The 16422-nt window shown below is 32.3% G+C and overlaps 1 protein-coding gene across 1 annotated transcript in view; it reads right to left on the minus strand.

The window, feature by feature from the left end:
• Positions 1-16422, minus strand: part of LOC149906578 (uncharacterized) — a 64518-nt gene that overhangs the window by 5609 nt on the left and 42487 nt on the right. The window contains exons 4-22 of the mRNA XM_090104706.1: positions 15682-15848; positions 11786-11855; positions 11287-11416; positions 10040-10232; positions 8756-8893; positions 8129-8358; positions 7690-7815; positions 7217-7369; positions 6461-6636; positions 5950-6085; positions 5124-5395; positions 4643-4816; positions 3727-3903; positions 3152-3355; positions 2592-2834; positions 2053-2237; positions 1383-1651; positions 920-1069; positions 355-501 (exon numbers count right to left, since the gene is read on the minus strand). Of these exons, the coding sequence (XP_089960832.1) occupies positions 355-501; positions 920-1069; positions 1383-1651; positions 2053-2237; positions 2592-2834; positions 3152-3355; positions 3727-3903; positions 4643-4816; positions 5124-5395; positions 5950-6085; positions 6461-6636; positions 7217-7369; positions 7690-7815; positions 8129-8358; positions 8756-8893; positions 10040-10232; positions 11287-11416; positions 11786-11855; positions 15682-15848 (3340 nt within the window). The remainder of the gene's footprint in view (positions 1-354; positions 502-919; positions 1070-1382; positions 1652-2052; positions 2238-2591; positions 2835-3151; positions 3356-3726; positions 3904-4642; positions 4817-5123; positions 5396-5949; positions 6086-6460; positions 6637-7216; positions 7370-7689; positions 7816-8128; positions 8359-8755; positions 8894-10039; positions 10233-11286; positions 11417-11785; positions 11856-15681; positions 15849-16422) is intronic.

Below are 16422 nucleotides of genomic sequence, written 5' to 3' on the forward strand. Positions count from 1 at the left end.
CGGTTTTATTTAATATTGCAATAAAAACTTAATATTTTCACGTAACCATGGCATTCCTACAAAAACATGTGTTCTTAATATACACATGTGTGGATATGTAACTTATCAGAGTTTTTGACGTGACAACGTCTTATAATTCGATAGCGCCGGCTGCACGCACAAAAAAACATGACTCATACGGCGTTACCTCGCTTTGAGGCGTTCCATGTAAGGCTTGAAGCGCGAGCGAGAGCGCGGAACGAGCGACAAAGAAGCACAATCGGACGTTGTCACGTTCAACTATCGTCAGTAAACCGACTTTACAGACAACCAACTTTTTTTTATAATAAGTGCCCTTAATAGAAAATAACATACAAGAAGTTGCTGGGTAAGTCGAAAGCAGCGCGTTGAATGTCGGACAGAATATCGAAGTTTTCACAAAGGATCTTGGACAGCGTTGTCTTCTTGATCTCAGCCAATTGTTGTTCAGTGAATCGAGCCGCTGGATTGTCGTTTTCGAACCTATAAAATGAAGAAAATTTTTAAAAAGTTGTTGTAAAAAAGGGAAATTTAGGTTACATTTCACACTGACATAGGATACGCTAAATTATAATATCTTTATATAACAATAAAAAAATCTCTCGTACGAGATATTTTTAATGATTTGCAGTAGATTACTCAATGACCTTAGTGCAATTTCTACACAATCAATTTAATAAAGAAATTTATAGTCTTTTCGTGTTCTTTTTCCCCCTAAAAATTGTTCAATTTAGGTATAAGCGGCGCATATAATATAAGGCGGTCGCACTTTCTCAGCTGTCGGAATATAACGAAAATACATATTATGTCTTTTTTTAATATGCATGTAACTATTTTCGGGAATACTGGGGATATACGGGAATATTTTATGAAATTATGTAATAATTTTCTAAAAACATACCAGAATCTATCGCACTTCCTCAACTGCCTGAACTGTATAGCGATAATACAGGCAAAGGTCGGTCCCACGAGCCCGCCCTGTAGTGGCCGCTCGCTCATACCGCCAGGGAATAGGTCAATGTCGTCCACCGTGGGGTATATGCGTTTGAACCTACAAAAAAAGGTAATATTAAAACATTTGAATAACTTGCCATATTAACATTTCGAGTGGTTTGAGAAAAATAAAATAATTTGTAATATTAGTAACTAAGACTTTTGAAGTCGAATCATAGAAAAAAATTAAAAAATTCGATCATAAAGCAGCAGTTGAACGTAGCGACGCGGACGTCACAGACAACGATCTATCATCCTAAACAACTAATAATCTTGTAGCTTGTTATAAGCAAAAATGGGAATAAAATATATGAACATCTTTTCCTTCCACATTCTATTAATAAAAAAATAAACATCTAAATCCTTATTACCTGGCAATAACTTCATCCGGAATTTCCCTGGACAAATCTTCAAAGGTAGTAGCTCTCTTCAAGTTACATAATGCTCTATAGTTATTATAACTCGGTATTCCATGGTCTCTAGCTCTTTGGATATTCAGAGCAACTAAATCGATACCAGAGAAAGGAATTTTCCTGTCTTCGAACAAATGGTTAGTGACTTCTCCTGTGATGAACTGGTCGAGCGTTTCCATTGGTGTTGAGACTAGACCACGGATCAACTCATCTACCATTGGTGGATGCTGGGAGAAAAAAAATGTTAGAAAAGGGAATTCTAATAGCTGTCGTACATGAAATTCTGTAAATGATTTGTGATTAGCGTGGCTTTGGGTTCTGTTTTATTTGCGGGCGAGTATTATTTGTGAAATAGGATGTTATGTTGATCATGAGGTTTAGATCAGAATCAAATTGGTATTTTTTGTGTTAATAGTCAGAAGGAAAATATTGGCTTTGCGTTAAATAAAATAACATAATTATATTTTCTACAATAGGTATGCTAAACTTTTTTATGTTTTAGCTGCTAATTTTCTCTTTGATCGGACAGTTCTTTTTGAATTACCCAAAAGGCTAACAAAATTTCTAATAGTCTCAATGAACCAATAACTAGCTTGCAGCAAACTTTAAAATAATTATTTTAACTTACGTTCATAAACATATCAGTCCTGAAGAAACCATCACGCAGTAGGATGGGCGGGTCCACGGGTTGGTAAGTGGGAGATAATCTGGGAAGGTGCGGTCGGAGCAACGAGTGACCGAATCTGAAGGAAGCTGCTGCGAATTCGGTCACTATGGATGGGTTGCAGGTTGGGGAATATTCCTTGTAGTAACCTGTCATAATATTGTATCGATAAGAGGTGATTTCCTTATATATTTTGACACCATTTATTAACGGTCTTAAATAAATAAATTAAAAAGTTTTGTTTATTGGAGCTTTTTCTTTGTCTGTTTGCTTTATTCAAATGGAAGTCATATAATATGAGGCAAAGTCTTCTAATAAACGCAGAAAATACAGACTTTAAAATTGCAGCATTTCGTAACTTTAAATGGATTATTTACTTTTTATATATTCATTCCCATTGCATGAGTCTAAAGAAAGTGGCTTATTATTATGATAATTCAAACGTAACAAAGAAAAACAGAAGAAAATTACGCGATCTATTATCTAGTTATCAATTGACTCACCAGATGGCAACAGTTTCAGTCCATACAAGTTCACAGCATTCCAAGACAGCAATCTCGGCAAGAATTCATTATATATAATATGTGTGAATTCCGCAGCCAATATCCTACGAGTATGTTCGAACAAGAGATCTGCGTCCCAATGCGGGTTGACTCCTCTGAGGCCTTCGACTATACGGTTGTGTTCGCGGAGGAATATTGTATGGAGCGCTGTGAGACCGGGCTGTTCGGACGCTCGACCGTCACCTGGAAGGGAGTTAATAAATTATATTAGAAAAAGAGCGAGAGATTATGTATAGAAATAGATGGGAGAGACGCCCAAAACATTCTGTTCGGTGCTATTTGTTTTACTATTCTACTACGACGAAATGTTTTTATTCAATATTTATTTCAATGACACATGGGTCATGAATTTAAACAACTTAGTAATTGCCCAAATATGTTATAATTTGCGGTGAAAATTAATAATCTTTAACTCAAAATATAACATTTTCTTAAAACGCGAACTTTATAAGATATTTTTTTTTACCATCCAAACAAATTATTTCATATATTTTACTCACCAGCAATAAAACAGAAGCCACTAGCCGCTTTACACTCCGGATGGTTGTCAGTTCGTGGCAATAAGTCCTTGCCATTTAACGGGCTAGCCGTTGCGTTGAGACGGCCATTGAAACCACGTAACTTGCGTACAATACAAGGGTTCTCTCCGTATACCACTGATGCGTCTATAAACGCTGTGTTTTGGTTCACTTGTTCACGGGGTCCTGGAATATGGTAAAAGAAGTATCATAAGTATTGGATAAGTGCCAGTGCATGTTCGTCTAAGAAAGATCATTGTCAAGATATGAGGGGATTTTTTTCCAACATTCAATATACAAGCAAATATAAATAAGATAGTTCAATACATTCTGAAATCAGTGTAATTAAAAATCATTTTCACACTTAGTTATTATAGTAAAGTAATCATAGACAATAATATTTCATACAGAGAAAATCCCAGATTCTCTTTCATTCTTTTTCGAACAAGATAATTTCTCAATATCAAAGTGTGACTCTATATAAATGACGTATATAGGCTAAGTCGAGAACGAGAGCGACGACGATATGCCACGAGAACGTGGCATATTATTCTTACCAAGTTGTTGCTGTCCAGGTAAACTCCTCATGAAGGGGAAGCATAATCTCTCCCCTGAGGTAATATTAACTTCGGGGTAGTAATGATCACCCCGCGGTACTGGGAAGGGGTTGCATTCTGGATGTACTGTACGGGGTGAGTCGCAGGAACGACAGTCTGGGATTGATTCGTGGAAACCTGGAAAATAAGAGTATAGTTAAGGTTGAATTATACGAGGAAGTAAGAAAAGATAGGGCAGTTAATTTTTGACAGATTTTTTGGGAAATCAGATATTTTTGGTCGTTTACCAAGTTCATTCTATGACACATACAAATGAAGTTTAAGTTCTGTTGGTAAGTGTCCAATGAATATTTCTAACGGACTTAAATAAATAAATAAATAAATAAATATTATAGGACATTATTACACAAATCGACCTAGTCCCACAGTAAGCTCAATTAAGGCTTGTGTTGTGGGTACTAGGCGACGATAAATATAATATTTAATAAATACATATATATAGATAATAACACCCAGACCCAAGAACAAATAATTGAGTTCATCACACAAATATTTGCCCTGACCGGGGATCGAACCCGGGACCGTCGGCTCAGTAGGCAATTACTTTACCACTGCGCCAACCGCGTCGTCGAGTTAAATACATGATAGAGCTGATTGATCGAAGTCTTGTTTTGTTCTATGATAATACATATTATATAGAGATCAAGTTTTAGTTCTGGTGGCGAGTTTTTTTTAAGAAATATAGGGACTTACATACTATTTAGCAATTTAATATTTTTTAACGGACTTAAATACTTAGAGCTGAATTATTTAAATTGGTAGAGCTTTTGTTCTTAATGAAAATTATTTATAGGCATTAGTTGGTGACCTTTATTCTACATCAAAAATAGTTAGATGCCATAAAGTATAAAGTTACCTTTATGAATGGGAGTCATAGTAAGTTCGTGGTCAAGGAACTGAGCAAACTGCATGACCATTAGCGTGTATCTTGTATGCAAATTGGAGATATCAGGATGTATCACAGTTGATACAATACGAGGTGAAGGTAATGGTGTTCCTGTTACAGCGTTGATTCTGGGACGACTGACACCTGGGAAAATAACAAAATTCATTTAAATAAAGACAATTTTCGATAAAAGTACTTGAAATAAATAGTTTGAACGCATGAGCAATTTTAAACAAATACGTGGAAACTATTTATTAATATCAGATAGAAGGAACAATTTTGTAATTGTCAGACAATAAGAATAATTAGAGACGTGTTAATACTTTGTTGTTTTTAAAAGATTTATGTTACTTAGGTTCATAGTGTATTGCAAAATAATAAACTATATAAATTATCGACTCTACTTACATGCCTAGTCTCCATTAGTTTAACATATTAAAAAAAAACTTACCATCTTCATACACGGGCGGCAGAAGTCTCGCGAATGTAGTCAAACTTTTGCCCAAATTGGGGTTCCGTAAGTTATTACAATAACCCGTATATGTTCGGAACGGACTATTAGCGTCACAGGAGCCAGCATCATCACATTGAGGTTCTATTACAGGTCCCAATTGATCTTGGTTAAGAAGACTACTGACATCTACAGATTGTAGGGAATCAACGAATTCGTTGGATGACCCGAAACCTATGGAGTCGTCGAAGATTTGACGCTTGCGACGGCGACTGAAACAGATTTTTTTTAGAAATAGTGATATTTTGGTGTGTTAAATTTTTCACACTTATTATTAAACGCATGTAATAACAACTACTGCACCATCTTTTAGGAAATTGTTGTAATGTATCTTGCTACTCTACAGTCGTATTTTTAATTAACGAAAAATAAATAAATAAACCTTTAAGTGTACTGCAGTGTAAAAGATGTTATATAATTTTGTAATGAATTAATATATAGGTACCTACCTATGTAAAGTTTCGAATAAAATAATTTTTTATCAGCGAGAAATAATGTATAGAGCTAATATTAACTTGAACGTTTATGACATTAAATAATTCTATATGTGCACGTTTATCATTTCTGATAATTAAATAAAACAATATTAACAGGATATAGTGTAATTTGCAAGTACTATATTGTATAATAAAGTGATTTATTTAAACGAGTTTTACAACACAATTTACATACGTCATATTCTTAGATATTAATAAACCACAATGCGTATATCTCTTATTTAAACAGATAAATAAAATAACAATTGAGATTTATTTCTTTTACTCACCCATTAATAGAATTAAGAAGTTCGTTAGTAGCAAACTCAAAGAAGAGCGAAGTATTGGCAAGTTTCAGAGCATATTTGTTTGCTTTAGAGAAAGATGCAGCTGTTCCCACTGGCGACTTGGGGTCGGCTCCACCCTCTGAAATAAAATATAATTAAATAATTAAAATTAATATTATTTTCAAACATCGCTATCTGTACAATTGTAGGGTCCTTGTGTATTTTTTTTAATTTTTAGAGTTTTAAAAAGCTATCTGTAGTTGTTTTCTTTCATTCATAGAAAATAAAAATATAAGATTGATATACTATTCTAAATAAAGATAATTTTTTTGTTATCTACTTAGTTCTTGTACCAAATAAGAAAACTCGAAAAGGCTAAAAATTATATTGTAAAAGACAGATAAGCCTATGTAAAGTCTGCATTTTATGTATTAAAAAAAATTCATTTTTTTTCGCATATAATTTTGTGTTTTTTCCTTTTCTCAAACTTATATTTCCAGAACAATTCACTCACGCGACTCCCAAAGCATATACTCCAACTTCTTCCTATCAGCCATCTCTTGCTTAGCCTTCTCTAAAGCCGCTGATAACATATCCTGTGACAGTCGTTCCGCGGCTCTCGCACCGCTGTCGTCCTTCCACGCGGATAATTCTAGCTGGTTGTGCTGGGAACAGTGCTGGCCTGCGTTCCTGGGTAAAAACAAGGAAAAAAATGTAAAAAAAATCGTAAATCAAAGTAAAAAAATTTGTGAGTGTACACACGTAAGAAATTTCTCGATGACCTTATTTTTCAAAAAATAATTTACTATACCTATGCAAATTTACAGAAATACGTCGAATCACGCGTGGTAGGGATAAGAAAAAGATGGCGCGTAACCGAAAAATGTCAAGCGTAACGAAAAAATGTTACACTAAATTTTTTTCCAACCCCGATAAAGAAGTTTCACTTCAAAAATGAGGAGATGGTTAGAGTAATAACAATAGAACAAAAATATAACTTTAATAGTTTTAGGAGAAATGAATTTAAATTGTTGAAAAATGTTTCTATCTTCATTTCAATTATTAAGAACTTTTATTTATAGTTAGGTTACACTATAATACGAACACAGAACGCATATTTTTCCAGTAAAAAGTGAAAAAATAAAATTAAATAATAGCTGATAAAAATCGTAGATGTAGAAGCATATAAAACTGCTTCTACAGTGCATCCTATAAAAAGCACATAGAAGTCGATATTTTTTTAAACAATATTTTAGTAATAACAACTCACAAGTAAGGATCCTCCTTGACAAATGCCTTAGGTTGTATGCCTTTGAGCAGCTCATCGTTGGCACAGAGTAATCCCGCCAGAGAGACCTTCCTGATAGCTCCTAACTGTTCCGGCGAGAAGGACGACGGTGGAATGTCGTTTTCGTACCAGAATCTGAAAATAAATTATGTTTTCTCAATTTTGTTTTAATTATTTCATTGGATACAGAAGTAATTGATTAAACAATTGTGAATGTTTTGATATAAAACGTAATGAAATCGACTATGATTTCTCTAGATATATTAATATTTGATTTTTAATTTACAGTGGCTTTTCATCAAGCATCTAATACAAAATATAAAACTAAGGACCTGACAAAAAGAATTTGGTTAAACTTACAAATGTTATTGCTATTTATATGTTTTTAAATATTTCTTAGTAGTCATTGCTGTTCACATTACAAAATATTAATTAATTAATTTATAACATCTCACCTATCACTTTTCTTCAAGTTAGCGAATTGCATAGCGAGCACACACGCTAAAGTAGAACCAATGACGGCTCCAGTCGCGGGTTTCTCCATAGCTCCACCCACTAATAATTCGACATCTTCAGCATTTCTGAAAGGAAAGGTTTTAGTGAGTATAAGTTAAATAAGAAAAATTAATTTAAGCTAGAGAGAGCTAGAGTAGAGTAGAGTGAGTTACAAAGAGAAGTAGAGATGGAGATAATTAGAATAAAACTCAGTCTGGAAATCTAGTCAAAAGTTCAACAATCTTATATTGTAGCTATGTGTAAAACAATTTTAGACGGACAGAAAAATATGAAAAAAGGAATTTATGTAAACTGTAGTTTTAATTCGTTATTGTCTGTTCAAACTTATGAATGTATAGTATACGAGACAAATTCTATAAAGAATTATTAAATCCTCACCTATACATATCAGCCATCATTTCCTGCTGCGATCTACTGAAGCCCAGTTTTTCAAAGTCTCCATACGATTTTACAGTGACCATTGGTTCACACATCCTTAAAACTCTCAAGTAAGATGGGATTCCATGATCACGATTCCTGTTTAAATCCCATTGAGCGGAGGCTGTGAGACGAGATACGCTGTGAGCGCTTGCCTGGGCTAGGTCTTTGAGAGATATCGTGGTATTTACCTGTAATTATTTATTTTAATAATAAACAAAATATTATTTGTTTTAACAAATCCCCCTTTTAAATTTTTAATAAATAAAAATATACAAAATACATAGTTAAGAAACATACAATGATATTAATAAAAAAAAAACAATTGAAAGTAGTGGCGCGAAAAGACGTAGCTTTTTTTTATAAAACCAGTGTCATGCATAAAATAAAATACAGATTCACTTTAGATAATAGTCCATTAAGTTTTATCTAATAGATGGTGCATTTAGAAAAATATAATAAAAAAATATAATTAAATCAATTGAGATACCTAGAGGAAAAATCAAATTTTAATTGTGAGTTGAAATTTTGACCTTTTGGGTTTGACTTTAAAATGTTAAGAATAAAAGTAAAATAAGTTTTAATTACCAATTTTTCATTCATCATAGCATCAAAGATTGGTGCAATAGACAATATTTCTGCATAGGTACCAGCGCGGTTGGCGCTCGAATAACCGCGCCAAAATCCTAGAGACGACAGTTTCAATTCAGCCTTAGCCATTCCAACCTGAAAAAAAAACAATTATAAAAAATATTTATATGATGATCCTCTTTTTTTTTTTTTTTTTCAATTAAGTATGGAAAATACAAACAGAAATTTAATTTATTATTTCTTAGATTTTTAATAGGTACTCACTGTTTTTACAGGTGTTGCGTTTTATGAATTTAAAACTTAATACATATTACAAAAAGTTCGATAAAATTAGCAAATAAACAGCAAATATTTGGAATCAAACATAGCATTTAGCGAATTACTAAATTTTATAAGGTGTAAAGAAGAATGTCCATAGAAACAATGTATAATTATTGAATGCATCATTTATCATAATAATATGATATAAGTTCCGACGTATTGCATTACGCATAAACATACGCTACGGTCAATTGGACAACTACTGTATTAATTATTTATCTTTATTACCTCGAACTTTGAGCTAATAATTTATGGACATTGATTGCAAGCCATTAATTACACAATAATCTAGCTATTTTGTTTGAATAAATTATTAATTAAAATGAAAGTTGTATTTTTAGTTTGCGAAATAATGAATATATCTTTTGATACATGTAAATATTTTTATTGCTTTACATAGCATTATGCAATGCATTTATTGATTTTTTATAGTGATAGATATAAGATATTGTTTAAAAATTTAAATAACTAGTCAAATTAGTGATAACATTATTCGTATTTGTCAAATTATACTAGCATAATCTTATAATTATTAAGGTAGTGTTAACAAATCGTTGAATACATTTTTTTGATCTAAATACAATTTCAGAATAAGAAAAGGTTATGTATCATATTCGATCTAATTCGATCACGTATTCTGGGATAATACAACCATTGAAATTTTACTTTCACCACACTATAATCCTAAAGGTGAAGAACAAGAGATGAATGCCAAAGTATGCTCAACTATCATTACCATAATCTAGCCTATAATTTTGTTCCACCCAGTTTGACCCGGGATAAAAAGAATCTCACTCAGCAATAATGCAGCTTTCTTCTCGTAAACGTTTTTTATAATCAATTCTAATAGTTGTAGGCCTTCTTTTTTACATCCAAACTAACCCTTTACCTAACCGTACCGTTTAAGCTAACCGTTTTTATAGCGCTTATAGTACTTTATAGTCACATTGTGGTTCTTACCTCTCCTAATAAAACGGGCAAGAATTCATTATACGTGATGTGTTGTATGACAGCTGCAAGGGCTCGTCTGCTCTCCAAGAACAACGCATTGTCTTCCCAGAAAGGGTTCAATGAATATAGTTCTCCAGCGATACGGTTGTGTTCTGATAGCAACGCCTTGTACAGGGGTGCAGTTGGTGACCCGTCGTTGCATCTAGGCGAAAGAATATAATGTAGGAACGGATAACTTAGAAAAGCTGTGATATGGTAACATAGAAAAACACAATAAATAACAGTAGATAGAATAAAATTTCTAGGTTAAAATGAGAAAATAGAAATAAATTAAGACGATAAATGTAATGCAGAAGAATGGCAAAAGTTAACATCTTATGCATATTACCCTGAAACACTTATTATGTCTACTATGACTAATTTAGTCAGAAATAATGTTAATACTAAGAAGTAATCAATCGTGTGAGGCAACTTTCACGTTACCATCGTATTTCGTAATATCTTGTATTAGATTTTTGGTGAACACTAATAATATGCATATTGTGTTCGTTTGGTTACAAATAAAATATGATATTGAATTTCGTACAATGCATACAAGAAAAGCTTCATGAAGAATGAATTTCACACAAATAAAAATTAAAGTTACATTATGTAGGTGTAATCAATTTAATTATTATAGTCATGTGTTTGAAACTAAAATTGTGCTATATGGCACGGATAGTTATCTCCAAGATTGAATGCAATCATTGCGAGGCTCAATAGGCTTTGTTTGCATACAATACATTCGTGTGACGAAATAGAATGGACTAGAATTCCAAGATTATTGAAATTAAAGTCGTATGGTCATTGTATTCATTTGTATGACATCAATCAATATTTAAAATTTAAATATTGATTATTTTTTTTTATTTATTTAATTTAAAATTTAAATATTGATTGATTTCGTTCGTATTATAATACGGTAGAAGTGCAAATATTCAAGTACAAAGGCAATAAGCCTAAACTTTGAAATTGCTCTATTGAAGGAAAAGTTAATAAAAACACTGCTTTTTTAGAGAGCTTTTTAGCTTTTTCATCAATAATTAACAGAACATAACTTTTTTCTGGCATTCCAAACAAACTTTAACTCGAACCTTAAGCTCTGTTTTGACTCGTACATCGCGTACCAAACACTACATCCGTGATTATAATTGAGATACTATATTTAGGAATAACATCCGTGAGATGGAACAAAACGTGAGAATGTGAAGGCTTACTTTCGACACGAGGCAAGGTCGATTTTGCCCGCGTCGTACAGACGCAGCGAGCGGAGTTCCTTCTCAGAGCTTCCGTATAGGGCGGAGCCGTCGAGCACTGATGTGGCCAGGTTCATCTGCTCTCTGTGCTCTGAAAATTTGTAAGAAATTAGAGTTGAAGATGGTAAGGGCTATTTCGGAATTAAATAAATATACAAAATTGTATTTTTTTTCTTTATACAATTGTATAAGTAACGTAGGCTTAGACGTGTCCATGTGGGACATTGTTTGCAAAGCGCTTATCAAGATTAACGCTCATTTGATGGAAACTTAATTAGTTTTGAAGCATAAACCAACCAGCTTCTAATTTTTTTGTATAGAATAAAATTATCGAACCAATCTAAGAATTTTATTTGCAAACATTATAAAGCAATATACGTTTCTTAACATATTACGAATTATTAACTCAAGTATGCATACTGCTAGATATCTAAGTAGGTAAATGAATATTAGCACTAACCAAATTTGCACGAGTCCAAATTCCTTGTTGGTGCCGATCGAATGTATGCACAGGCTGGTCCTTCACATTTCTGCAGAATGAAAAATCAATTAAATATCTTCGTTGATCCATTATAAATTCCTTAAATATTAATTAATCCACGTTCATTAATATTAGTTCCACTAGTCACTACGATGCTAAGACGTTATATTTTTTTTATTATAAAAAAAGATAATTTCTCAAGTCATTGTTGTACAATGAGTCAATTAAAGACTCCGATAAACCATAAAATATACATCCTGATAACGTAACAATCAAACAATGGAAGAAACTTGTCGACTTTCACTTAAGATTAATATACGTGATTTATGCCTATATAAATCTTATATTGATTTTGAATTTATAAGTGGGATATTTTTATAGTTTAAAAATTGAATGGCTTAGGTACCTAGGGGATAGTATTTTGCTTAGTTAAGAAAACAAAATTGAAAATGAGGCTGTGGTAACAATGTTGATAAAAATAAACATCATAAATATAATTACATCTTCGTTCGACTAGCAATTTTGTAGAATGTAGAGCAATACTTCATATACATATAATATACTTAATAAATACGAAGTGCAGTGAGAACGTTAAAATTTTAATTACGAACCGTATAGTGTTAAGCCAATTAATTTTATGTTTGACTAAATATAGACAAAGATTAACAGCTATGTAAATCTGTCTGGCTTCCAAGTAAAAAAACCAAGACACTAAAGGGCAAAACAATCAATGTCAAAAATCCAGTCTTCGAAAGCGAGGAAGTACACGATTCAGTCATACCTAATGCTATGCTTTATTCCATCATCTGATATGATATCCTTTTATAGCTCCTTCATAAGAAGGAGCTATAAAGCTTTGAATTATAAGTTTGTAATAAAGTAAAAATCATTAAGAGGTCTTGATGATAGTTACGCAGTTTGAGACGTGGTCACCTCATAAAGCTGGGAGATATCTTCTGAGAAAGAGCGATAGCCGATAGGTACACTTAAAGTAGGGCAGAGGAGGAGACACAAAGACGCAATCTTAAATTAAGTTTAATTTTCTATCATCTATTATAATATGTAGGTATATTATTATATTCCACATAGCTTGCAGTTCGATGCGTAATATTAAGATAATACCGACAATCAAGCCAACGTCATTGACATTTAGACTACACAATAGGCAGACAGACAATGAATACAACGTAATTCTATATCCATTAGGAATAAGTCCCTTTACCTTAACATTAATATATGATACCAGTTTGTAACATAACACGGGGAACTGCATGTTATATCATAACTTTCACTCGATACACGTTCGAGGTAATCTTACTTAACATGACCTGCGAACTATCACGAACTTGAGACGTCTTTTGTGACAAACATCTTTAACGATCCGGTGTGTAATTAATTACTGTATGATTGTATGTTAATGCGCATTTGTGATGTTTTTTTTAAGCTTCAATGAATATTTAGAATTTTTAATGACCAATAAATTAAATTTATAATCAATCTACATGTGGTGAGTGGTAGTGGTATAATATGTATGTGGATTTTTCAAAGTGTAGAGAGCTCCCTCTCCAAAATGTATCTCCACTATTACTATATTAGTAATCGCAATGGTTAAGAGGATCACCATGTTTATAGATCTTTGTGTTGGCATAATTATTTTTTAGACACGCAGTATTTGTTTTAAGCAATAGAAACAGAAAAAAATATATTTTAATAATTTAAACGAGTCTAAGAATGAGATTAATTTAAGATAAGTTAATAGGTTAATAGTCAAATATGACACGCCAAATTATTTCCTTGATATCAAGATCATTGAGTCATAGTTTTGCAAGTTCAAGACAAACCACAGCAGTTGTGGTTAATTATATGTTGCGGCTAATGAGCTGTGATCCGCGACACGGTTACGAACACTTGCGATGGCAGATAACTCTTGAGAAAACATAGTTCCCATGACTATCTGATGTACTCGACGTTTTTAGTATTAGAGGTATGTAATGCAAGTATAATTATTTTGCGCTAAATCTCTTTACTTTAAACTAATGTGCGGATTTCGTAAATCTCTGCTTTTTTTTTGGTGAAATGAAAATAACGTAGAGTCTCTACCGTTCCAATTTGCTATTTTGGTACCTATTGACAATATGTTAGGGCCTGGAATAATATATAAATAACTTTTTGCCCTGTACGTTAAAAAGGTGTCGATACTATAAGATGTGCACGTCCAAAATTTATCGCGATATAAGCAACTGAGCTCTACCGCAGCTCTTCTCTACGTAAAATACTTATTATCTGGTATATTTATCTTTTTTATTTGCAGACCAAACCAAACAGTGATATAATCTATTGACTATTCATTGCATTTACAAATAATAGCCTAATCACTTTTTTAGTTATCCTTAAAGCTACGTCCGGTGGCCTTCACACCGCTACTCACGACGTGTGAACCACGGAGGCATTAAGCCGTAATTGATTACGGTAATTTGATAGGAAATCTCAAATGAATGGTTACATCTTTACCTACTATGGAGTATTGAGAGAATTGTTTGGTACGGCGCTATCTAGTTCTAGTTTGCTATTGATTTCTGAAACTCATATTACTTTTAAAGTTAATAATCATCGTAAATAATATTGTTTCTCTTTTTGTACAAAAGTAAAACTCATCCTGATAAACTTTCATGTTTACAATATAAATAGGATAGGACAAGTGAATAATACTCAATAGGTTTCAAATCATGTAAAATTACAGAATATAATAGGTAAATACTTAACACTTATTCAATAATTTGATAAATAATTTACAGGCGATATAACGTCTTTTTATCTGTGAAAATGATAGACGATAAAGAACGGAAGAATGCGATATTATGACTTCTGTATATAACCGGTTCTCACGATATTTTTACAAGATAGGAAAAATTCGGCATTATCCTGCAGTATTTCACCCACGCGTTCTAGCTATATATTACCTATCTATAATTATTAATTTAAAATTACGAAAGTTGTATCCTGTTTGATTATTATTTTGAGTTCTTACATAGGTCATTGGTAGATTTTTTATTTGTTGTAAATATAATTTGATATGAGTTGTATTGAAATCCATCTTGGGTAATATGTGTGATTTCGTATATTCTTCTAAGAATTTTGGAAGTCAATTAATGTTTTTTGTAGTTGTTATTATATTCGACATTTAACCACATATTTAACTGCATTTATAATTATCAAGAATGAATCATTTATAAGTGGATGATGTTGGCTAAATCCGAAACTATGAGTAATAATGAAAAAGCTGTCTCAGACCCGATTACAGTATATACCTACTTAATAGTAAAAAGTCATAAAATATTTGGGATAAACTATATTTATTGAAGACAATATTACCCTTGGACGACCTGATCGCATTGATTACACACACCTACCTCCTACATATGTTTAAAATCTTTAAAACGTCGGATAAAATCTAGACTATAATATACTACTACTGTACATATTACTACCTACTGTATAATTTATTCTCAGAAAGATATCATAGACTTCTAAGAAACTATGCGAGTAATTATGGAAAAGTCAACAACGAAGTTATATAACTTTTATATAAATGCATATTATGTTGTAGCATTTTGTTTAGAAACAGGTTTGAAAGCCATTTTTAAATATATTGAATGATTTCCCTAATCTTTAAGTCTGCGTTTATGTGCGAGGATGCGTAGTGAGGGATGTGTTTGTAAAGAACCAGTAGAATCGCTTCAAATGCTAAATGAAGCGATATGACTCTCGCACATCTCTAGTGGAAAAGCACCCTAATTACGGGCGTGTTTAGTCACATGTACAACCACACATATTGCATAAAAATTAGCAACTGAAAATGTGACAGGAAAACCAACCTTATTCCCATTGGCAGTAGCGATAAGATCGTCCATGATCAGTTGTCCCCAAGCGGCCAGCATGCTGGTGACATAGTCGTGTTCTTCTGGTTGCGCGAGCTGAGCCACTGCATGTACTGCTAAAGATGCTTCTGGGAGATGAGGAGGTGATAGAGGCTGGGATACTCCTGTAACAATGAAATAAAAATATTTAATAACATCTAAAGTCATATTTTGTACGATTAATCTTGTTTTGAACTTTCGATATTTAGGTCGCAAAACTTAATTACGTTATCGCTGTAATTGGAAATTCTGATTTTGTTGATTGAAATATTTGAATACTTATAGGACTATAGGTACTAGCTTTACTAGCGCATACCTATTAATAGCTATTACTCTGAAATCATACGTTTTGTATAAATAAAAAGATGAGAGAAAAAGATAGCAAGTAACATCAATATTTTTAACAATATAATGCTTGTCACGTTCTCTTAAATCGGTAATTTTTAACAATAGCTACAAAACAGTTTTTTAAGCTTATTTTTTTCAGACTCGTTAAAATAAATATAAAAGCGTGTACATTTATACGTTCATAAAAACAAAGATATAAAACAAATAGCATCTAATAAAATCGTTTAGATTTTTTGTAAGTTTTATTATTTATACTGTGTCTCATAAACACTTAATTATTCACCTGTACTTAATTTGCCATGTTTTTTATATTATATGTAAAGCAGAATAAAAAGTAATAATTGAGTATTT

Source organism: Colias eurytheme, chromosome 8 (assembly GCF_061535395.1).
Source record: "Colias eurytheme isolate Ceu_HAF_F1 chromosome 8, ilColEury1 Martin Lab GWU primary, whole genome shotgun sequence".
Lineage (NCBI taxonomy): Eukaryota > Metazoa > Arthropoda > Insecta > Lepidoptera > Pieridae > Colias > Colias eurytheme.